This window comes from Pan paniscus, chromosome X (genome assembly GCF_029289425.2).
Source record: "Pan paniscus chromosome X, NHGRI_mPanPan1-v2.0_pri, whole genome shotgun sequence".
In the NCBI taxonomy this organism is placed as follows: domain Eukaryota; kingdom Metazoa; phylum Chordata; class Mammalia; order Primates; family Hominidae; genus Pan; species Pan paniscus.
This window is the reverse complement of record NC_073272.2, coordinates 77,678,159-77,702,663: the sequence shown is the minus strand read 5'-3', so window position 1 is coordinate 77,702,663 and position 24,505 is coordinate 77,678,159. Positions and strand designations below refer to the sequence as shown.

At 41.9% G+C, this 24,505-nt stretch overlaps 1 protein-coding gene across 1 annotated transcript; it reads right to left on the bottom strand.

The window, feature by feature from the left end:
• Positions 1–1,180: 1,180 nt before the first annotated feature.
• PGK1 (phosphoglycerate kinase 1) lies at positions 1,181–23,386 on the bottom strand. Its single transcript, XM_003824410.6, has 11 exons — positions 23,020–23,386; positions 17,516–17,566; positions 13,523–13,678; positions 13,263–13,407; positions 10,008–10,111; positions 9,254–9,373; positions 4,498–4,612; positions 4,073–4,252; positions 2,399–2,576; positions 2,025–2,123; positions 1,181–1,660 (listed from the first exon to the last, which is right to left on the bottom strand). Exons 1-11 carry the CDS (start codon positions 23,082–23,084, stop codon positions 1,620–1,622), a joined length of 1,254 nt encoding a protein of 417 aa, XP_003824458.1. The 5' UTR covers positions 23,085–23,386; the 3' UTR covers positions 1,181–1,619.
• Between the last annotated feature and the right edge of the window lie 1,119 nt (positions 23,387–24,505).

The following is a 24,505-nucleotide window of genomic DNA, read 5'->3' as shown; positions in this document are numbered from 1 at the left end:
AGACATGGCTTTTTCAAATCATGTTTACCTCTGCTCTCTCCCAAAACTCCATTAAAAGGACAGGAAAGAAATAGGAAGGTAAAATTATAAAGATGATGAAAGAATCCGAATGGCCATTTAGATTCTCAATAGTGACAATGAAACAGTGGCTTCGAGTCTCAAAAAGTGATACTCGGGCTAAAATTCTATATATAGCCAAACTAGGAATCAAGTATAAGGGTCGAATAAAGACATTTTCAGACTTACAAAGTCTTAGAGATTTTGCCTCCCAGGCACCCTTTCTCAGGAAGCTAGTAGAGTCTTGTGTTCTACAAAAAGTAGACCAAGAAAGAGGGAAAAGGGGGAATCCAGAAAACAGGAGTCTAACACAGGAGGTAAAAGGAATCCCCAAGAAGGTTATAGGAAATACCAGAGCAACAGCTAGCTGTACACCTTGCCTAGAGGGCATCAAGTACAAATTGGATAAAGGAGCACTAAGGACTCCTGCAGGGATAACTCTAACAAGGATTATTAATATGTTTTAATATATTGAGACACTTATGCTTCTAGAAGATTGGGAATGAATCACTGATGGGTATACACAGAAAAAGAAAATTTTTTGAAACACTGTTAATGCCAAAGACAATAAAAGTTACATAAGTAAATTTAATCATAGCATACTACATAGCTCAGCTGTATTAGTTATGTAGACTTTTGATCTAATCTATAATTGTGACAAAACTATACCGAGAGAATGAAGTGGAAATATATGTGGAACAGAGCCTTCCTCCATGGTATGAAATAGATTTCTTTAAAAAATAAAAAAAAAGAAGTGAACAATATAAGCATATTACTTAGAAACATGGAGGTATATACCTGAAAAACTCAAGAGTTGAAAGTGGTCACCTCTGGGGAGTGGGAATCTTGAATGGGAGGAATGGGCTGGGGCTTTTTTGTTGTAAGCCTTGACTTTTTAAATTATGATCATGTGTAACTGATAAAAATAAAAGTTAGAATAAAAGCACTAGCACAATGTCTGCCATAAAGTAGGCCCTTGATAAAGAATAGACATTTATCTAATTGTCCCATCTCTCCACTGCTGCTGCCCCACTTCTTGCATTCAGCAATATAGACATCTGATCCGTTCCTCAAGATTCTATTCTCACCCTTCCTAACAAAGTATGACAGGAAAAAAAAAAAATCACGGTTTCAATGGACACTTTTATTGTTTACTTAATGGATCATCAATTTTGTCTCACTACCTACAAATGGAATTTCATCTTGTTTCCATGCTGAGTAGTGAAACAGTGACAAAGCTAATCATAATAACCTACATCAAAAGAGAACTAAGCTAACACTGCTTTCTTTTTAACAGGCAAAATATAAATATATGCACTCTAGAATGCACAATGGTTTAGTCACTAAGAAATTCAAATGGGATCTTGAAGAATGTAGGCAAATCCAGGGTGCAGTAAAGATGAGCTGAGATGCTGTGCAACTGTTTAAGGGTTCCTGGCACTGCATCTCTTGGCCACTAGCTGAATCTTGACATGGAAGGTTTTAGCTAATGCCAAGTGGAGATGCAGAAAATGCTAAGTTGACTTAGGGGCTGTGCACAGGAACTAAAAGGCAGGAAAGTACTAAATATTGCTGAGAGCATCCACCCCAGGAAGGACTTTACCTGTTTTTGAGAGAGCACACATACATAGACAGCATTACTATAGGGCCCAGTAAGCCAGATTTCCCCCACTTTATCTTCCCAATAACATGCCAGCTCTTTTTTAGGATATATGGCCAGGAGCTGGCCAACTTTTACATTGTGGATTCCAGGTCTACTAGACCATAACTCTCAGAACAAGTTTCTATCTGTCCCTCCCCGCCTCAGTGGATGCCAGGAGCTTTATCTGAAGTTCCTCTGTACTGCCCAGCTAGTAATGACTGCTAATGACAACACTACCTTCTAACTTTCTCCACTCCATTCTACCCACCTCTCACTGCACAGTCCACCCTTATCCCAAACAAGCCAAAAAACAGAAGACCCTCACCTTCCAGGAGCTCCAAACTGGCACCACCCCCAGTGCTCACATGGCTGACTTTATCCTCCGTGTTCCATTTGGCACAGCAAGTGGCAGTGTCTCCACCACCTGTTGAATGAAAGCCAGGTAAAAAGGGGAAAGAGAGAAAAGAAAAAAAAGGGATTGGCACCAAAACTGTAAGGCAGTGTGCTCCCCAACCCAAAAGGTAGCCGATAAACCCCCAACTCTATCTTACCAAGAGGCTCCTCTGTAAATTACCTACCTGTTTACCTCTTAACATTTACCCAGAATAAAGAGACATAGAAGAAGTTCTCCATTCCACCTTCCTCTGATCAGAATTCTGCCAGCTTATATGGGTATTAGCTTTGTATAGGACTGCTTACCTATGATGGTGATGCAGCCCCTAGAAGTGGCTTTCACCACCTCATCCATGAGAGCTTTGGTTCCCCGGGCAAAAGCTTCCCATTCAAATACCCCCACAGGACCATTCCACACAATCTGCTTAGCCCGAGTGACAGCCTCAGCATACTTCTTGCTGCTTTCAGGACCACAGTCCAAGCCCTGAGGGGTAGAGGTGAAAGAGAAGATGAGCTATCAAGAAAAGCTACTTAAACACCACCTCCACCAAGACCAGAACTCAGGGCTGCACACCAAAGTTTCTTCTAGAACCAAATAGTACCCTTCAGTCTTTATAAACCTGTTCATGCCCTTTATACTCAAAATTTCTACTGTATGGAAGATCAAGTCTAACGGAAAACCTCAAAAGTTATTTAATAAAGACATTCTTAGCCACAATATTTATGTTAGTGAAAACTAGATCAATGGTTCTCAACCAGGGTCAGTTCTGCCCCTTCACAATAGATAGGCATGTGGCAATGTCTAGAAATATTGTTGTTGCAACTTGGGAGGGTGCTACTGGCATCTAGTGGCCAAGGATGCTTTAAACAACCTTACAATTCTACAGTCCCCCACAAAACAACAGATGTCAATAGTGTTGGGAATGACAGTAAACTAGATCAGTAGTACTCAAACTTTGCCATGCATGAGAATCACCAGGAGGGCTTATTCAAACAGACTGTTTGGCCCCACCCCCAGTTCCTGATTCGGTAGGTCTGGGGTGGGACCCAAGAACTTGCATTTTTAACAAGTTCCAAAAATGATACTGATACTGCTGGTCTTAGGAACATACTTTGAGAAACACTGAACTAAATAATACGTGAATGCCTGAAAAGAAAAATAAGCAAACTAGCATGTAAAAACATGATACAATTTTATACAGCAATCAAAATGATATTTGGAGCACCCTAAAATCAACTATATTAGTCTTTAATATACACTTACATTTCTCCCTGCTTGTAATCAGTATACTTAATTTTTTCATATGAGAAAGTTTTCTTATATAGCTTTCTAGATAGCAACATAATCCAAAACAATCCAAACCATGAAAGTACATGACCCTATCTCCAGCAGGCAGTAAGTACTTAATACACATTAAACAGATGAAGAAAAAACAGATAAAACTAAAAATGGGCCGGGCACAGTGGCTCACGCCTGTAATCCCAGCACTTTGGGAGGCCAAAGCAGGTGGATCACGAGGTCAAGAGATTGAGATCATCCTGACCAACATGGTGAAACCCCGTCTCTATGAAAAATACAAAAATTAGCTGGGCATGGTGGTGCACACCTGTAGTCCCAGCTACTGGGGAGGGTTAGGCAGGAGAATCACTTGAACCTGGGAGGCAGAGGTTGCAGTGAGCCGAGATCGTGCCACTGCACTCCAGCCTGGTGACACAGCGAGACTCTGTCTCAAAAAAAAAACAACAATAACAACAAAGTTTTACAACACATTACTGCATTACTGAAGGCCAGTAATCCAATAGCACTGCTTTTCTCCCATGGATTCTTCCATGAGGGACTCACTGCAACATGCAGAGCCCTCTCTGACAGATCTCCTATAGAGATTGTTTTAAAATGCTTGTTGATTGGCTGAATCAATGAATAAATGACACCACAGAGTTTCTGTTCACTCACACTACCAACCCACTCAAGTGACTCACCATCCAGCCAGCAGGTATGCCAGAAGCCACAGTGGCTTGGCCAGTCTTGGCATTCTCATCAAACTTGTCAGCAGTGACAAAGTCAACAGGCAAGGTAATCTTCACACCATTCTTCTCAGCTTTGGACATTAGGTCTTTGACAATCTTGGCTCCCTCTTCATCAAACAGAGAAGTGCCAATCTACACAGGGGAGCCAAAATGATGGAGGTCAGCATCTATACTAAGAACAAGACTGCCTCACAAAGCAGACAGGAACCAGACACAATACAATATAAAGGAACAATGCAAAGACGAAAGACTTGCCAAAATAAATAAAAATGGGAATTTTCAGGGCTCATGTCAAAAGACTGTTTTCTTTTTACATTTATACAACCTGCTATTATCATGGAGAGCTATTTCACATCCACTTGGCATTGGTTTCCTACCTCCATGTTGTTGAGCACCTTAAGGAAGGTAAAAGCCATTCCACCACCAATAATCATCTCATTGACTTTGTCCAGCATATTATTGATGAGCTGGATCTTGTCTGCAACTTTAGCTCTACAAGAGAAAGCAAGAATCATCACTTAAAGAAGAATGGACTAGAGAAGTGGTATTACATAGAACCTGAGTTTCTATTTCAAGGCACAGGAACAGAGAAAGTCTCAAAGTGACAAAAGTACTGCCTAACTTTGCCCTATGTTTCTCCAACCCAAAAACTCAATCCATTTCTAAGAAATCCTTTTAAGGTATGGCTCCAGACATCAGTGTATCTTTTTAAAAATTCCTCACCCCACTTACCATCAATACATTTTTTTTTTAATTCTACCTAGAAGCTGATGGACAACAGATTTAAATCCATATTCTTTTTTTAAGCAGGGCTCAGAAGACCTACTCTTGTCTAAGGAAACTATGGGTTCCACATCTATTTTGCACATTCCCCAACACACACACACACACACACACACACAAATTCAGAGCATCAAGATTGCTAATTGTATCTAAGCACGATTGCTAATTGTGGGATCCCAGAGCCACTCAGAATTATCCTAACCTTAGAGCAGGGATTGATTGGACTGTATACTAAATAAATATATACTGAACAAAAATATATATTCCTAAAGTCATACCCTATGCTCAGTTGCTGGGACATTTTTTTTCTCTCTCTCTTTTCAACACAAAGTCTCACTCTGTTGCCGAGGCTGGAGTGCAGTGGTACAATCATAGCTCACTGTAACCTGGAACTCCTAGGCTCAAGCAATCCTCTTGCCTCAGCCTCTCAAGTAGCTGCAACCACAGGCGTACAACACTACCCCTGGATAATTTTTCTTTTTAAATTTTTTTGTAGAGACAAGGTCTCACTATGTTGCCCAGGCTAGTTTCAAACTCCTAAGCTCAAGTGATCCTCCTGCCTTGGCCTTCCAAAGCACTAGGGTTACATGCCTAAACCACCATGCCCAGCCTGGGACATTTTCTTTATGGCATTTATTTTTGTTGGGTCACCCAATTCAACACATTTACTGGGCACCTACTCTGTGCCAAGCACTATTCTAGGTCTTTGAGAAACATCAGAGGGCAAAGGCAACAGAAAGATCCCTACCCTTTGGGATCTTATTTTCTAGTACATGGAAATAAGATAAATACACATGTATCTTGCATCTCCCTATGAGACAAAAAAGATCCAAACTAAAGAGAAACAAAGTAACAGCCTGCCTTCCATAAACATTCCCATATAACTAAATCCCACTTACGTGGACAAACCACCTTGTGTCTGTTTCCTTCTTCATTCAATAAACAAGATAATGCCTATCCAGTGAGAAACCCTATGCTAGGATTTGTGAAAAGGAGGTATGAAACAACAGTGATGTGGGTGAACAGATGGCAAGAAACTATTTACTATTTATTTCAGTTGTAAAGATTGGCTACCACCAAGGGTAAAGATAGATTGTTTTAAATACACACACACACACACACACACACACACACACACACACAAAGGGAAGAAAGCAGTTAGAAAGGAGTTCAATTTCTTCTAAAGAATAGCTTACAGCTCAAATGCCTGTTTCTTCAACAAATCAACAGAATGAAAGTAATAAATAGGAGATTATTACAAGAGATACCTAACAGCCAAAGGCAATGCATGGACTTCATTTGAATCCTTATTCAAACAAACCAACTGTAAAAAGACACTTCTGAGATGATCAAGGACATCTGAATACAGATTGGGTATTGGATGATAGTAACAAAACTGCTAAATTTGTTAGGTATAATATGGTGATTATTTAAAAGAAATCTGCTTAGCAGTTACAAGATGTATACAGGAGTATTACAGGTTGAGTATCCCTAATCCAAAAATCTGAAATCCTCCAAGATCAAAACTGTTTGAGCTCAAAGGAAATATCATTGGAACATTTCAGATTTCATATTTTCAGATTAGGATGCTCAACTGGTAAGTACCATGCAAATATTCCAAAATCCAAAAATAAATCTGAAATCCAAAACATTTATGGTCCCAAGCATTTCAGATAAAAGATACTCAACCTATGTAAGTGAAAGTATATGATGTCTAAGGCTAACTTAAAAACATTCCTGACAGCAGGGCACAAGCTCACGCCTGTAATCTCAACACTTTGGGAGACCAAGGCAGGCAGATCGCCTGAGCCCCGGAGTTCGAGACCAGCCTGGGCAACACAGTGAGACCCTGTCTCTACAAAAAGATTCAAAAATTAGCCAGGCATGGTGATGCATGCCTGTAGTCCCAGCTACTCGGGAGGCTGAGGTGGGAGGATCGCTTGAGCCTGGAAGGTCAAAGCTGCAGTGAGCTGTGATCATGCCACTGCATTTCAGCCTGGGCAGCAGAGTGAGACCCTGTATCAGAAAAAAAAAATCTATATATAGATCTAGATCTAGATATATAGATATGTCTATATATCTAAAATATCTATATATATACACACACACACACATATATACACATATTTATTTCACTTGTATTCACTTTGTCAGTAATATATACGTGTGTGTGTGTGTGTGTGTGTATATGTGTGTGTGTGTGTGTACATTCCTGACAAAACAGAGTTAGGACATAAAAGAAACAAGATTAGCAAAAATGTCAATTAATTGTTGAAACAGGGTAATGGATACCTGGGAGTTTACTACACTATTCTCTCAACTTCCGTACATATGAGTGTTTCTTACAATAAAGTTTGTTTAATAAAATATAAAAGTTTTCCCAAAAACTGTTAATGGCCTAGGGAAACTACACTGCAAGAAAGGTGGCAAAAAAATCTCACATCCAATTCCCCGTTAACAGCTATTTCAGTCTGAACCTAAAAACCTAACCATAAGGTAGCACTAGGTGGCACTCACTCCCATATTCCAGGTCTACAGAAAGTTGAAGAACAAAGCCCAGGAATAGATACCTTTTTCCAAGAACAAGACACAACAACCTGTATCTACCTGAGTTATTTTTAAGACTCTGAAACTGGGCTCATAAAGCCTAGAAAGCAACTGTATTAGCCCATTTTCACAATGCTATAAAGGACTACCTGAGACTTGGTAATTTATAAAGAAAGGTTTAATTGACTCACAGTTCCGCATGGCTGGAGAGGCCTCAGGAAATTTACAATCGTGGCGGAAGGCAAAGGGGAAGCAAGTCACATCTTACATGGTGGCAAGAGAGAGGCGAGCAAGGGTGGAACTGCCAAACAACACTATCACAAGAACAGTATGGGGGGAACCGCCCCCTTGATCCAATCACCAGGTCCCTCCCACAACACGTGGGGATAATTCGAGATGAGATTTGGGTGGAGACACAGAGCCAAACAGTATAAGCAACTATGCTACCTGAAATTGACACCCAACTCCAGAGTCAATTTTCATCAGGAGATAGTATGTTCACTCCCCTGGGGGAAAAAACCCTGCTCATAGAAGGGTAATGGGCCTCCAGCCATAAAGAGACTGCTACCTAGATCACCACACCAAGCCACAGGAAATTGTCTTATCCAAGCAGTGCTGGCTCTCTCACCTAAAATTTATCCTCCTCTCAACCCTCAATTCTGAAATTTCTATTTTTAACTAACCCATTGGAAAATCATTATCTACTTGCTGCCTTTCCCTATAGGAGAAAAGATAAAATAGGTATGTAATCTGGAGAAATGAGGTCTAAATTATATATTAAACACATATGAAGAGGTTTTCATAGTTATACCCTGCCAGGTTATATGGTTATACCCTGCCAGGTTATATGGTTATACCCTGCCAGGTTATATAGTTATACCCTGCCAGGTTATAAGGCTCAAGCACTTCAAAATTGCTAAATGAGCACCTATGGTGGATCTTTCCCATTCTTCCCTGCAGAGCCATCTTCTATCCTTCTCTACCCTGTTGCATCACAGGAGGAGGACCTGCATGGACTACATCAAGGAGCTTTCTTGCGCTCTGGCTTCCATTTGGGTTTCAGCCAAATTGAGGGTGGGAGGGGGTGCAGCAGCAGGAGACTGAAAGGAGATCAGAATATTTATTGCCCTGGCTCCCCCTCCCTACCAGATCTTGTGTCCTTTGACCAAAGGCTACAGTTCCCATCAGATAGCTCTCTCCACACCAACTTTCCTCTCTGAATTCTGATAACCATTCCCCTCCCTTTGTCCCTTCAGGCATAGAAATGGTGATGCCTGTTGGTAGCCCCAAATTACTGTACTGTCCCTTTGTGGTTTCCCTGAACCCTACCCACACCTCTGTATGTAGTTCGTTCGTTCGTTTATTTATTTATTTATTTATTTATATTTATTTATTTTGAAACGGTCTTGCTCTGTCACCCAGGCTGGAGTGCAGTGGCGTGATCACAGTGCACTGCAGCCTCTACCTCCCGGGCTCAAGTGATCCTCCCACCTCAGCCTCTCTGGTAACTGGGACCACAGGTGCATACCACCACCACCCAGCTAATTTTTTTTTGTAGACATGAGATCTCACTTTGTTGTCTGGGCCCATCTCAAACTCCTGGGCTCAAGCAATCTTCCTGCCTGGGCCCTCCCAATGTGCTGGGATTACAGGTGTGAGCCACCATGCCCAGCCTGTAGTTCCTTTATTAAATTCTCCTCAGTTACCCAGTGTGACTGAGCTATATGACAATAAACCACCCAAGTTATGGCCTACTACCAGGCAAACAATACTTAAAGCATGATCTTAAAGAGTTCTTCATACCCGCCCAGGATGGCCAGGAAGGGTCGCTCTGGGCTCTCCAAGGCCTTTGCAAAGTAGTTCAGCTCCTTCTTCATCAAAAACCCACCAGCCTTCTGTGGCAGATTGACTCCTACCATGGAGCTAGAAAAGATCAAAGACATTCAAATTCTAGTCAATCCCTATCATTCCTCCTAGTCCTAGAGGCCAGCTCCTTATCACTAAAATATTTCTACTTCTGGACTGCAAGAAATCATGGTTTTCATCCCTACATTGCAACAAAAAACACTTAGGTACAAGATAAGATTTTTAACTAATAGTGCAAGGTCAAAGGGAAAGAGTAAAAAAGTAATGAACTTAGGTAGAATTTAAGATACTCAGTTAACACTCTTCAGCAGGCCAAAGGGCAAATCACAATAAGTAATTGGCCGGTTGATGATAGCAGAAGAGGATTCCTCAATTTGCTTCCTACTGACAGCATGAGAGTCTGATCTTATAACGTTCATAAAAGGATAACTCTGTACAAAATATCTAAGGTGAGAAAGAGCAACCTCTTCCTGAAACTCCACAAAAAGCCCTACAATTACCAACATTTTTTTACCTTTATTTCCTCTTTGGATGAGAGCTACTCAACAAGAGCCATAGTGGCAGTTCCAATTAGAGAAGCTGAAAGGATTACAGTATAATACAAAACTCTCCAAAAACAACCCAGAGCTTGGGCTACTCAAGTAAATAGGAATACTGTTCTCAGTGTGGTAGTCTACAAGGTTCTTGGTACCTGTGGGCTCTGTGAGCAGTGCCAAAAGCATCATTGACGTAGACATCCCCTAGCTTGGAAAGTGAAGCTCGGAAAGCTTCTATTTTGGCTGGCTCGGCTTTAACCTATAGAGAAAAACAAAAACAGAAAATGTGATGGCTCCAAAGACAACTATAAAAGCATTTCATACACCAAGAGTCCTCTTGAACATCTCTAAAGACCCTGAGTAGGTGGGACAGCGATTTTTTACAACCAGCAGTAGGATGTGTTCTTTCTTCCAAATATTCCAGATACTTTGGTCATTTCTGCATGTTTCTGCTCTCCCTTAACTTCCCTCAAATTGCAAACCTAATATTCCTGAACGATGGCTTTACCTCTAATCACATGAAGTTAACCACACCCCACTAGCCTCTCCCCAGCCTTCAGCTCAAGGTTCTGATTATCCTTCCCTCTCCTTGACTTAGTTCCTCATTTTAAACATTCTCCTTGTGATAGTATCATACTTGACTCAAGCTGCTGGCTACCAAGGCCTTTCTGCGAAGTGCAAGGGGCTCTCACACATATTCCTCATAAAAGCAACAAGGGCAAGCTGGGACAGAGAAGGCAGATGGAAACGTGACAACAGAAAAGAACCTCAGAAACACTTCACATTGACAAAGAGGTATTTTATGACCTTCTCTGGAAGCTAGGCATCTGAGAAAACAAGAAATATACTTCTACAAAAAGAGAGGAAGAAAATGTAGAAGTTAAACATAGAGCTTTAAAATGTCAGCTTGCCATCAAGGCATACCCCAAAGGGGACAGAAAGCAAGATGGGAGGATAAGCAAACCAGAGAGTCTCTGGCAGGAGATTAAGCAAAGAGGCACAGGAAGCAAGCCAGATGAAAGGGGACAGGACACAGAAGAGTACATAGCACAAAGCAGATGTTCATTTTAAGTCACTGCCCACTCCTATGCTCCTATGTATCAAGGAGGTGAAGGGGACTGCCATAAAAAATGGGGCTTTTCCCTAAAGATCCAAAGAATTGCAGAGGTACTAATGCTAAAATTGAAGATTGTGGCACTCCCATAAGCTCTGTAGACTACAATAACATCTGCCACTAGTGATTGGAAGATGACACATGTAGTAATGATAACAATGCTCAAATGTAAGGAGACCTGAGTTCTATGTCCAGCTCTGACGCTAATTCATTGTGTCACCTTTGGGAAGTTGCTCTGAAATTTTCCCTTCTATCAAAAAGGCATAATAACCCCTCCATTTACGAACTATTTAAGGAGGCCAGGGGCAGTAGCTCACACCTATAATCCCAACACTTTGGGAGGCCAACATGGGAGGATCACTTAAGCCCAGGAGTTCAAGATGAGCCTGGGCAACATAGCAAGACCCCGTCTCTACTAGGAAAAAAAAAAAAAAGTAAAACTCAGTTGGACATGGTGGTATGTGCCTGTAGTCCTAGCTCCCTGCAAGGATGAGGCAGGAGGATCACTTCAGCCCTCAAGTTTGAGGCTGCAATAATTAATGTCATGCCACTGCACTCCACCATGGGCAACAGAACAAGACCCTGTCTCTTTAAAAAGATATTTAAGGAAAAACAGGGTAAATTGAAAGCTCTTCATGAAAAAAGGTGCCATGGAAATAATATCAATCAGAACCCATTTCTCATTTACTGATCTGCAAATAACTAGAAGAAAGAGAAGGCCCTTAAAAGATCAATGTGGGCACTTTGGATAAAGGGAAAATGTTTATGTCCTCATATCCTCACTTTGTTTTTGTGGTTTTTTTGAGACAGAGTCTTGCTCTGTTGCCCAGGCTGGAATGCAGTGCTGCAAACTTGGCTCACTGCAACCTCCACATCCTGGGTTCAAGCAATTCTCCTGCCTTAGCCTCCGGAGTAGCCGGGATTACAGGCACTTGCCACCATGCCCGACTTTTTTGTATTTTTAGTAGAAACAGGGTTTCACCATGTTGGCCAGGCAGGTCTCGAACTCCTGACCTTGTGATCCACCCACCTCGGCCTCCCAAAGCGCTGGGATTACAGGCATGAGGCACCGCACCCAGCCTCACTGTTTTTTTAATCCATTTTGAACTTGGGACTGACTCCTGAAATTTCAGGTATTAAAAGCCATTAGATAGTGAATGTCAAGTCAGTTTACTAAAAAAGTCATAGACTATATAGTCAGCTCATCATTTCCTAAATAAAAAGTTTTGCTTCAATTTGCCCTTTGCCTCCTGCCACTTCTAAGCCCTAGAGTTCATGCATCATGAGTTCCAGATTAAAAGGACACCAAATTTTAGGTCAGCATTTGACTCCTAATACTGTAGCAAGACCATGCCAAAAGCAGGATAAGGCAAGACCAGCATCTTTGGTGCTAAAAAAAGAAACTGCTTGAAAGCAGGCACTCCCAATGACCTTAATAAATGTGAGAAGCCAAAGGAGACTGAGACACTAGACTCAGAGCATCTTGTTCTCCGAGATACTAAAGACCAGAATAGTGGAAAGTACTAAAAAATGCCTTCAGCTTCCTTTCTAGTCAATGGGCAAATTCAAAATCATCTGCAAAGAGCCAGTTTTATCATTGAATATTTGAATTCTGGTTGTCAGTTCACAGTAATCTGTTTGGTGAGTTATCTATGGCTGCTTTTGCACAACATCGGCAGAGGTGAATAGTTCCAACAGAGACTATATGCAGATGGAAGTGACTGCACAACACAGAAAGCCTAAAATATTAACTATCTGGCCATTTATAGAAAAAGTTTGCTGATCGAATGGGCTGAGCTCTAAAGACCACCAACAGCACCACTGCCTCTAACTTTAATCGTATAACTGCCTTTCAGAAACTTAAGGTTTTTTTTTGAGACTTAGTTTCTTTATGAAATAAGTTGATACCTGTACCTCTATCTTAAAGAGAGATTTAAAGGAACATACTTTACACATCTTAAGAAAATGCCTTAAATCCAAGGTGACATCATCATGACCATCATATTCACTGAGTACTCTTTCACCTCAAAAGTGTTCACATATTTTTCAAACATATTTAAACACCACCTGAACATGAAGGAGGGCTTCTGGGATGCTGGTAATATTCTATTCCTTGACCTGGGTGGTGGTTACACAAGTGTGTTTACTTTGAGATAACCCATCAAGCTGTGTCGGCATTGTATACTTCAATAAAAGGTGTCTAAGTTAAAATAAATGAGCTTTCTCTATTCTTCAACCACAGTCTCTTACAGACTCAGGCCCTCACCCCCAATAATGTCAAAATCACAGGTCCTACCTTGTTCCCAGAAGCATCTTTTCCCTTCCCTTCTTCCTCCACATGAAAGCGGAGGTTCTCCAGCAGGATGACAGACCCAGCAGCTGGGTTGGCACAGGCTTTCTCCACTTCTGGGCCTACACAGTCCTTCAAGAACAGAACATCCCTGAGAAGAGGAAGAGATGAAGACACTTGAGCAGTATGAAAGTTAAAAACAGTAACAACGTGCTTGACAACTTCCCCCGCCACAAAGTCTACCAGCACCAGAGCCTGGCACTTACTTGCCCAGCAGAGATTTGAGTTCTACAGCAACTGGCTCTAAGGAGTACTTGTCAGGCATGGGCACACCATCAGGCCGGCCTAGGTGGCTCATAAGGACTACCGACTTGGCTCCATTGTCCAAGCAGAATTTGATGCTTGGGACAGCAGCCTTAATCCTGCAACCAAAGAGAGACAACAAACAGAACGAAGTTACTCCTAGAAATTAGTGGGAACTAGTTTATTGATAACCTCATAAAGCATAAAGCTCCTTTTCTTCTCCAAGTTCCTTCAAATCTACTATCAGTAATTCAATGGTGGTCCTTAAGGAAAGAAGTTAAATGCAATGCCAACCCTCCACCTAGGATTGTACAATCTCATTATGTATCTGCCCCTTTCACAGATAAGAGTTAACACAGCGGGCCTGAGGTTACTATCTACAGAAGGACCTGTCTGCAAGATTAGATCCTGGCTGGTATCTGGGAACTTGGCTTTCAAAGTTAACTGACAAGACCAACAAGGGCTATTCACTCTTCCTAGACCGTCTATACAAACATGGTGATTTATGCTGAACACCTGCCCCACTCTAGAAGTCTAGAATTTTTTTTTTCTTTTCCTTTTTTTTTTTTTTTGAGACAGGGTCTCACTCTGTCACCCAGCAGGCTGGAGTGGAGAGGCACAATCTCAGCTCACTGCAGCTTCAACCTCCCCAGGGGCTTAGGTCATCTTCCTACCTCAGCCTCCCAAGTAGCTGGAACTACAGGAATGCACCACCATGCCCAGCTAATTTTTGTATTTTTTGTAGGGGTTTTGCCATGTTGTCCAGGCTGGTCTTGAACTCCTGGGCTCAAGTTATCTGCGGGCCTCAGCCTCCCAAACTGCTGGGAATACAGGCGTGAGCCACCACACCCAGCAGAAGTTTATAATTTTGGTAGTTGCTAGGCAGAGGATCCCTATGTTACCAGTTCCCAACAAAAATCTTGGGATCTGAGTCTCTAGCATGCTTCTCCAGGCAGAAACACTGCAGACAATTACTGCATTTTTCACTGCTGAAGAAAGGAAAACACTTGATGTGTCCCCTCACAGGAAACTGGAAGCCCATGGATTTCTCTAGACTCCCCCATGTCTTTTCCTCTTCCTAATCTTGTCATGCATTCTTTCACTATAATAAACTTTAGCCATGAGAACAACTCTGAGTCCTAGCAAATCATCATGAGATATGTGGGTGATCTTGGGGACCCCTGAAAACACTTCTTATATGACTATGGAAAATACATAAAATTCTCAAATCTTGAAACCATCAAAGGAAATTTGGGGAAAAATAAAAAACATGTAGTAACTTTTCTACACCTATTAATAGATCCTAAGTCACTTTTTTATGTAGGAAAAAATAATTGCACTGTCTAGAGCTTGGTTTCCATAATGTATCACATTCATTACATTATAAATTAATCAAAAAATTAACTCCCTTTAAACATTTAAAAGTTTTGTTATAAACCTGCTACTAACTTGCCATTTTGCCAGTTTATAAGAAATTAAAATTGATCAAGAAAAGCATTTATTTATTCACCAAATATTTATTGAATGCTTCTTTTGTGCCAGGCATCATTCCAGGTTCTGAGAATGAAACAGAAAACTTTTTAAAAAACTCTCTGTTCTCATGGAAGTGAAATTCTAATGGAGAGAGACAATAAACATGTATGTGTGTGTGCGTACATGTAATATATCAGATGGTGAGATACAGAAAAAAAAACAAACCATTGTTCCCCATTTTTGTTCCCCTACTTTTGAGGACAAAAATGACCGGGGAACAATGGTAGAGGAGATTTTTAGACAGGATGGCCAGGGACAGTCTGATATGATGACATCTGAGCAAAGAATGGAATGATTAAAAAAGTTATACTTTTAAAATATCTTATGTTATTAATATTTAGCAGATATAAGAACTCATTTATATCAAATTTAAAAATCTGTATCAGGTACAAAGTTTGTGCAATGGAACCAATTAGTTTTCAGGACTATCCCTTATCAGCAAGTTTTATTATTTCTAATGCTTCATTTTGTTAATCAACTCCATGGATTTCCAGAAATGAAAAGATTTCCAAACATGTTTCTTTACTCTTAAAATAACTTGATAGGCATATTTCCAATCGTTTCTGTGTGTTGCACAATAATGAAGATCAAGCGGGATCAGATCTGCCTTATACAAAGACCCTGCCACTATGGTACAGCAGGGATGTGCTTGGCAAAATGACAGGCTCTATTCTAGGACCAATACCTGAAAATGTTCTGGGCTAGACCTGCACTGTCCATTACGACAGTCATTTAGTCATGTGTGTCTGTTGAGTACCAGATATATAACTAGATCAAATTGAGATGTGCTGTAAGTATAAAAACACATGCCAGATCTTGAAGACTTAGTACCAAAAAAGTTAAATGTCCCTTTAATTTAATTAACACAATTTGGCTCACATTGTATTTCTATTAGATACCACTGGTCTAGATCATTAGAAAGCACCTTGCCAACACAAACCCTTCATTTAAAATTTAAAATAGGCGGAGCACAGTGACTCATGCCTGTATTCCCAGCACTTTGGGAGGCCAAGGTGGGCGGGGTCCAGGAGCTCAAGGCCAGCTTGGGCAAAAGGGCAAAACGCTGTCTCTACAAAAAAAAAATATGAAAAAGTAGCCAGGTGTGGTGGCCCACGCCTGTGGTCTCAGCTCCCTGGGAGGCTGAGATGGGAGGATCGCTTGAGCCCAGGAGGCAGAGATTGCAGTGAGCCAAGATCGTGCCACTGCACTCCAGCCTGGGCGACAGAACGAGGCCCTGTCTCAAAAAAAAAAAAAAATTAAATAAAAACCTTCTTGATGGATACCCCATTTAACCTGATGTGATTATGTATTGCATGCTTTTATCAAAATATCTCATGTAACCCATATATATATATAAAATCTACAAAAATTAAAAATTAAAAAAATTAAAAAGAAAGTAAAGACAAAAATAAAGACCTTTTATAATCTAGTCAAAAGCAAGAGCAGTACTCTCACTTAAAATTTGTTTCTGAATCTAGGATCCAAGACACTGGAGCAGCTAAACTGACTGAAAACGTACTTCTGAAGTCTTTCCTGTTTGTTTTTTTGGAAGCAAAAACAAATGAAAATTCTCAAAAATTGACTTATCTGAGCCATTTGAATGGGGGCTTGTAAAACTACATATAACCTTAGTAACTACTGGTACTTTTAAAATCCTTCTCTTACATAGTTCTTCATTTTGCAAGAGAAGCCAAGTAACCTTAAATTTTTATATTTTGTGTGTGTGTTTTATAGAGATGGTGTCTTACTATATTGGCCAGGCTGTTCTCAAACTACTGGCCTCAAGCAATCCTCCTGCCTCGGCCTTCCAAAGTGCTGGGATTACAGATGTGAGCCACCGCACCCAGCCAACTTTTATATTCTTTAAAAATGAATAACTCTGCCAGGTATGGGGGCTTACACCTGTGGTCCCAGCACTTTAGGAAGCCAAGGCAGGAGGATCAGTTGAGTCCAGGAGTTTGAGAACAGCCTAGGCAACATAGTGAGACCCCATCTCTACAAAAAAAAATTTTTTTTTTAATTTAACCAGGTGTAGTGGTGTGCACCTGTTGTTCCAGCTCCTCGGGAAGCTGAGGCCAGAGGACTGCTTGAGCCCAGAAGGTTAAGGCTGCAGTGAACCGTGATCACACCACTATACTCCAGTCTGGGTGACAGAGTGAGACCCTATCTCAAAAAAAGAAAATGAACTCCAAATTCTTCTAATTTTCAAAAAACAAGGGGAGGGGAATCACTTTCTTAAGATTTTGCTTATATTTGTATATTCTCATAAATAAGAAAGCAGATCAGAGAGTGGGTTGATAGAAAGCCAAAATCATTTGTTTTAAGTTGCTACAGTTCCATAATACAATATGAAAGGAAAAACATTTCATCCTGTGTACCTACACACATCTTAAACCCAGCCCAAGGCTTAGCAGGGACCTTACCTCTGGTTGTTTGTTATCTGGTTGTTCTTCATAGGAACATTGAAGTCGACTCTAAAAAAGAAAGATTCAAGACCATGATCAACTTACTGTTCCATCAAAGATTAGGAGATGCATTTTTAATGAACCAGTTAAATAAGTCGGAAATTCAAATCTCATCTTAAAAATAATCAGTGGCATTAAAAGTCAAAATAGTAGTTAGTCATGGGGAGGATGGCGGGAGTGGTGACTGGGATAACGACACCAGAGGCTTTGGGGTTCTGGTAATGTTCTATCTCTTAACCTCAGTGACCATACAAATGTGCTCATTTTGTGGTAATTCTTTGAACTTGTGATTTGTGCCCTTTTAGGTATGTATTCATACTTTAAAAAGAATTTAAAAAAAAAAACCTAACTTAAATCACAGGAACTAGCCCTGAAGATCTGGGAAGCTAAAGCTAGTTCCACCTAAAAAGATAATCTGTCTGGGCCTGGCACAATAGTATCCGGGTAGCAGCTAGAGGGGTGAGGAATAATAAGGAATGCATCTTGATCCTAATTCCCTTGATACTATTTCTGGGTCCTCGTGAAACTAACATGACTCGAGAAAAAAATTAAAATAAAAATAAAACACACTAAGAGAAAATCATTCTTTTTGGAGAAAGCCTGGGGCCTTAAGACTAGGGGTCCTTCAAGCAATACACACAACATAAGACAGCCTCTTTCAAAAAGCCTGAGAAGAGAGGGTGGGACATGTGCCCCAGCCCACCTGACAAACAGGCAAATTAGAAGGGAAGTAATCAAGACGACACAAGAAAATAATGTACTGCAGTATCTCTTACCCAACATATTACTATGTTATCATTCTTAAGAACCAATTATTCTGAACTCCTTGGAACCTCAGCCTACTTCAATGTGAATGAAAACAATAATGTATAGCAGCTATTTTTAAGGTTTAAGAGTTGTGCCTGCCATGATTATTTTTAAGTGATTTTTTTCTCATCGGGATGACAGTATCTACCTCGTAGTTACTGAGAGAATTAAGTCAGCAATTTGTAAAGTGCTTAGAAGTGTACCTGACACACAGTAAATGCCATAAAAGTGTTGTTGTTATATGTTTCTCCAAAATGTAATTCTGTGATTTGGCAAGTAAATCAACCACTACTAAAAACAGCTAACATCACTTGCAAAGGGACTACAGTGAAGTATGACCTAATCAAGAAGACTGCTGCTATCCTTGATTATAAGCCTCCATCTTTTTCCTCTGCCTTTTTAAATACCCCTTCCTCTCTAAGGCTAAGGCAATTACAAACTCCTACAGACATACTGAGAAGACCACCAATTTCCTATATCCACTAGGCCTGAACTCCAATCTACCTCACTGAAGAACAGCCTTTCCAAAGGTAGGCTGAGGAAAAATAATTCTATAGTAAAACATGTTTTAAAGTCTTCAAAATTAAAGGCAGTAAGCCTCTGATGAAAGAAATACACTCTACTTTGTTTCAGGCCACTTGATTCTGTCTTCTTTAAATATCCTGAACAAGGAGCCTGCCAGCCTTAAAGTACATTCCAAAGAAGAGAGAATATCCCATTACCATGGGTCATTTTCCCCCATGCAACCTCCCAGAAGGCCTATGCTCAAAAGGACTAATGGCAAAAGGATGGGCACAAGCCACTTCTTGCAGTGCTACTCTCTACCCCCAACCCTTACAGGGAGGAATATCTTTGGGCAGAGACACCTAAGAAACTGTCTCATCTATCCAAACTGCCATGGTGTCAGCTTACTAATGAATTAGACTTGGTTGATACTCTCTCCTCAATGCCCTCTGGATTACCTCCCCTTATCTCCTACACTCACAACAGCTCTGCTTTTAGCTTCTCCTCAGAGGACTCCAACACAGGAACTGCTCTTGCCTACAGATTCTACTTGTTCCATTTTACATAAAATATGCACAATTTTCTTTTTTTTTTTTCGTTTCCTTATAACACTCCTGAGCTTTGCTTCAGGCACAAAGTCAGTTATTACTACATATCCATCAGAACGAAAAATAACTAAAATAGCTGGTAATGAAGCAGAGAAACTGATTACTCACATACTGCTGGTAGAAATGTGAAATGCTGCAGCCACCTTGGAAAACAGTCTGGGGATACCTCAAAAGGACGTGGCCCAGCAATTCCACTCCTAGGTGTTTACCCATGAAAAATGACAGCATATGTCCACACCAAGACTTGTATACAAATGTTCACAGCAGCTTTATTTGTAATAGCCCCAAATCAGAAACAACCCTAATATCCTTCAATGATAGTTAAACAAACTATAATACATCCACACCATGGAATACTACTCAGCAATACACAGGTATGAACTTTTGATACATGTGACAATGTGGATAAATTTTGAGGACATTATGCTAAGTGAAAAAAGTTAATCCCAAAAGGTTATATACCATGTGATTCAATCTGTATAGTATTTTTGAAGTGACAAAATTTTAGAAACAGTGGACAGATCAGTAGTTACCAGGAGTCAGGAAGGGGGGTGGTTATTATTATAAAGAGGTAGCATGAAGGAGATCTTGGTGGTGATCGAATAGTTCTGTATCTTGATTGTGGTGGCGGTTACACAAATCTATGCACGTAATAAAATGGCATAGAACCATACACACTTTATACCAATGTCAATTTCCTACTTTTGATATTGTTCTATAATTAGATAAGATGCATCCATTGGGGGAAAATGGGTTGAACACAAGACCTCTCTAACTTTGTAACCTCCCATGAATCTTTAATTATTTCAAAATAAAACATTAAAAAATATACTGATTTAGCTGGAATAAGAATATCAAGTCTCTATCACCTGAAATCTCAGGTCCCAGGTCCAGTTCCATTAAAAACTCTCAAAGGAACCATGTCCATCAATGCTTCACTGCCCCAGATGGAAAACTGGGATATTGTGGGTGTCTCAGTGACTTTTTCTCTGCTCTCAATTTTTTCCTGTTTCTCTTCCCACTACATCAAAGCAGTTTCTTTACAAGTTACAAGTTGGAGAAAACCAGTAAGGTTTAAAAAAAAAGGCAGGAGCAAGCAAAAAGGAAGTGCTTTACAAGCAGGCAAAGGATGACTGGCAACCTATGAGAGAAAGAAAGGAAATTACCACAAAAATAAGCAGAAGTGTATTCAAAGAGGCTGTAAAGTCAACTGCGGAGTCCTAAAAAACTAAGATGGAACCTGGTAATTAACAAGTCAGAGGTTTCTGGCTATCCCATGTTACCTCAACAAATTAATTTCCCTTGGCAATCCAAACCAGTGGACCAGAAGAGTCAGCAAATACCATAGTTCACTTCTGCAGGACAAAGACGACAAATGAGGCAGCCACTACTCAGGAAGCCCCATTCCGGAAACACCGCCAGCAACCACCACGTTGAAACAAAAAGGAATTGAGCTGACACCACATGGCTGCCTAGGCACCTCCAAAAAAGTAGGCCTACAATGTGACTCTCTGTTCAAAAGAAATACATTAATAATCAGGGAACCATGTAACTTCCTGTCCTCAGCCTAAATAAGTAGAAGGTATCCAGGTTACGGGAGAAAGTTCTATTTCAACGTATCCTTGGTCATTGTCTCGAATATTCAGAGGATCTAGTTGATAGCCAAGGAGACCTAAATTCTACTCCTAGCTCTGCCACCAACTTGGTAGTTCAGTAACCCTGAACAGGTCATTTTCCATCAGCAAAACAGGACTAGCCAATCATTTCAAGGCTTTGGGTTAGTGTGTGCTAAATGAAACTTTATTAGGTCCAGAGGGAGAAAAGTTAAGCAGCTCCTCCAATCCCGCCCCCAGCTAGCTTCCTCAAGCCAGTTTCCCTAGAGAGAGAGGAAATAAAGCCCAAGACTGCAATTATAGGAAGGTTATCAGCATAATGTCCCACTCCTTGTCTTTTAGTTGGTCCATGCATCTGGAAGAATCAGCCTCGAACACAGGGGAGATGCAAGGAACTAATTAAAACCTAAAAGCTAGTTGCATGCCAATGTCCACCTGTCCTGTTTTTTACAGGGTCTATCCCCTTTTTTAGGATTGTATGAGGGCCAGAAAGGGCACTCCTCTAGTACTAACATGGCTATGACTCCTACTTTGTCCAGATTACAAAGGCCTATGTCATTTGGGGAAATGTGGAAACCAGGTATTTTTCATGGACATAAATTATTGGGTTCTTCTATCTCCATAGCAGGGCAGCGGTTACCTGCAAAAATATTGACCAAAGTGAAATTAGAGAGAAGAGGAGAGCTACATGTCCTTTTAGGGTACCCATACAGTTCCCTAACTCAAACATGTCCTCATATGTTTAAAGTTAGAGTAAAGGGAGATCTCCTACTGACTTACGTGTCTGTTAATATCCAACACAAACCCTCATTTGAACCAGCCCAAATTGGAAAAGGGGCTAGACTACACCAGCCAAATACCTACCCATCAATCAACCACTTCTCAAAAAGGTCAAGGTTGCAAAATGCTATCAACAGAAACCTTTATGACCCCTCAAAAACACCACTCTTGGATCCTGTTAAGGTATATGAACAGTCAAGTCCATCAGTTACATACCGACTCATCCTCCTGCACCTTGCTCCTGGTATGCACAAATATACCACACGTGACAAAAAGGATAAATGTAAAAGCTCCCCACTCTACCAACAATTCTGGCAGATGAGAGAAGCCGTGTTGGCAAGTGACTAGAGATCCACATGCGCAGAGTAAGAGACCCAAAGTGCACGAGGAAACGTCCCCCAATTTTAAAATTCTACTTTTCTAGCCACACGTGGGGATGAGATTGGAGGCCAGCAAGTATGAGCAGCCACACCCTGCTCTACCATTACCTAGTATGTCACAATCCTGATACAAATCCTGTGCCCAAGAGTCCAACGATACCGCGCTGCAGGGCAGCAGACGCCTGTTACGTAAGCTCTGCAGGGCCTCCTCCAGTGCGCCCCGCCCTACCCTCCCACCCCAATTCTTTAGTGGCGGGGGGCGGGGGGGTCTACTCCTGAACAGTTAAATCAACATCCTCTTGGAAAAATATCCTTTTGTGCAGGAACCTGTGAGATGTGGGCCGTTTCTCATTTGGCTGCGACGGTCTAGGAGCGTGGGGGAAGGGAAAGTAAAATGACCTTTCAAGGTCCCTTCCTTGAAGCCTAGAGATTTGCAGGATAAGCATTAAGTCCCATCTCGCCGACTGGGAGCTGGAGGCAACGGAACTGCATTTCACCAATAGGAAAAAGGACAAAATGGGTCCCAGCGGCAATCTCAGCCCTTCCTCAGTGGGATCCATCCCCGAAGGGTGACTTCGGCTGCTTTCTGGGCTGGGGAAAATGCGGCTAGAAACCACCAAACCCGTGAGCAGCCTCGCCCTCCAAGCCTAGGACCCCTGGGGCCCAGCCAAAAGCTAAAAGCAACTTAGAGCAGACGAGAGAACAAGTCGGCTCCGGCCAGAGGTTTGCGACAGAGCACAGAGAGCACGCGGGCAAACGTGCAGAATTACCTCATAACGACCCGCTTCCCTTTAACGTCCAGCTTGTCCAGCGTCAGCTTGTTAGAAAGCGACATTTTGGAAATACAGCTGGGGAGAGAGGTCGGTGATTCGGTCAACGAGGGAGCCGACTGCCGACGTCCGCTCCGGAGGCTTGCAGAATGCCGAACACCGCGCGGGCAGGAACAGGGGCCACACTACCGCCCCACACCCCGCCTCCCGCACCGCCCCTTCCCGGCCGCTGCTCCCGGCGCGCCCTGCTGAGCAGCCGCTATTGGCCACAGCCCATCGCGGTCGGCGCGCTGCCATTGCTCCTTGGCGCTGTCCGTCTGCGAGGGTACTAGTGAGACGTGCGGCTTCCGTTTGTCACGTCCGGCACGCCGCGAACCGCAAGGAACCTTCCCGACTTAGGGGCGGAGCAGGAAGCGTCGCCGGGGGGCCCACAAGGGTAGCGGCGAAGATCCGGGTGACGCTGCGAACGGACGTGAAGAATGTGCGAGACCCAAGGTCGGCGCCGCTGCGTTTCCCGGAACCACGCCCAGAGCAGCCGCATCCCTGCGCAAACCCAGGGCTGCCTTGGAAAAGGCGCAACCCCAACCCCGTGGAATTCGAGGCTGCCCTACCAGGATCAATGCAAATGCCACCTCCTTTTGGAAAATCCTGGTTTCCTAGCTCCCTTCATGGAATTCTGCTTCTTAAGGCTTACTTAGTAATAGAGACCTCTCAGAAGTTGGAAAAGGCCCAGGTCCACTCTGGCCCCCACCTTTTTTAAAATAAAAAATGCAATGTAATTTTTCTGGTTATGGCATGATTGATGCTAATGGCAAACACATGGCATTTTTCATATATTAACCAACGCTCACAAAACGCAGTAGTGACTACTATTATCCTCATTAGGCAAATGAAATAACTGATGCACAGAGAAGTTTAGTGGGCCAGGCGCGGTGGCTCACGCCTTTAATCCCGGCACTTTGGGAGGCCAAGGCCGGCAGATTGCTTGAGCCCGGTGGTTCGAGACCAGCCTGAGCAACATAGCAAAACCCCATCTCTACTAAAAATACAAAAAATTAGCTAGACGTGGTGGCGGGCACCTGTAGTCCCGTTACCCGTGGAGGGTGTCCAAGTTCTTAGCGTCTTGAACTAAGAACTGGACGAAATGCACCAAGCAAAGAAAGAATGAAGCAATAAAAGCAGAGATGTATTGAAAACGAAAGTGTAACCGCCCAATGGGTTCACCTTGTCCGCTGCCTAGACAGAGCTGATTTATGAAGACGGGAATTGCAATGGCGAAAGAATAATTCACGCTGATCGCTGTGCGGGAGACCAGTTTCATTATCACTCAAATCAGTCTCCCTGAGCATTCTGGAATCAGAGTTTTTAAGGATAATTTGGCAGGTATGGGTTCGGAAAGTGGGGAGTGCTAGTTGGTCGGGATGAAGATTAAATCACGGGGTCGAAGTGAGTTCTTGCGAGTTCTTCCTGGGTGGGATCGTGGAGC

Bases quoted from the DNA above. Each gene is read 5' to 3' on its own strand.
- PGK1 (XM_003824410.6), bottom strand. From the start codon at position 23,084: ATGTCGCTTTCTAACAAGCTGACGCTGGACAAGCTGGACGTTAAAGGG. The intron at 13,408-13,522 runs GTAAGTGCCAGG...TCCTCTTCTCAG, and splicing joins CTCAAATCTCTGCTGGGCAA to GGATGTTCTGTTCTTGAAGG. The intron at 9,374-10,007 runs GTACCAAGAACC...GATCTTTTCTAG, and splicing joins ACTGCTCACAGAGCCCACAG to CTCCATGGTAGGAGTCAATC.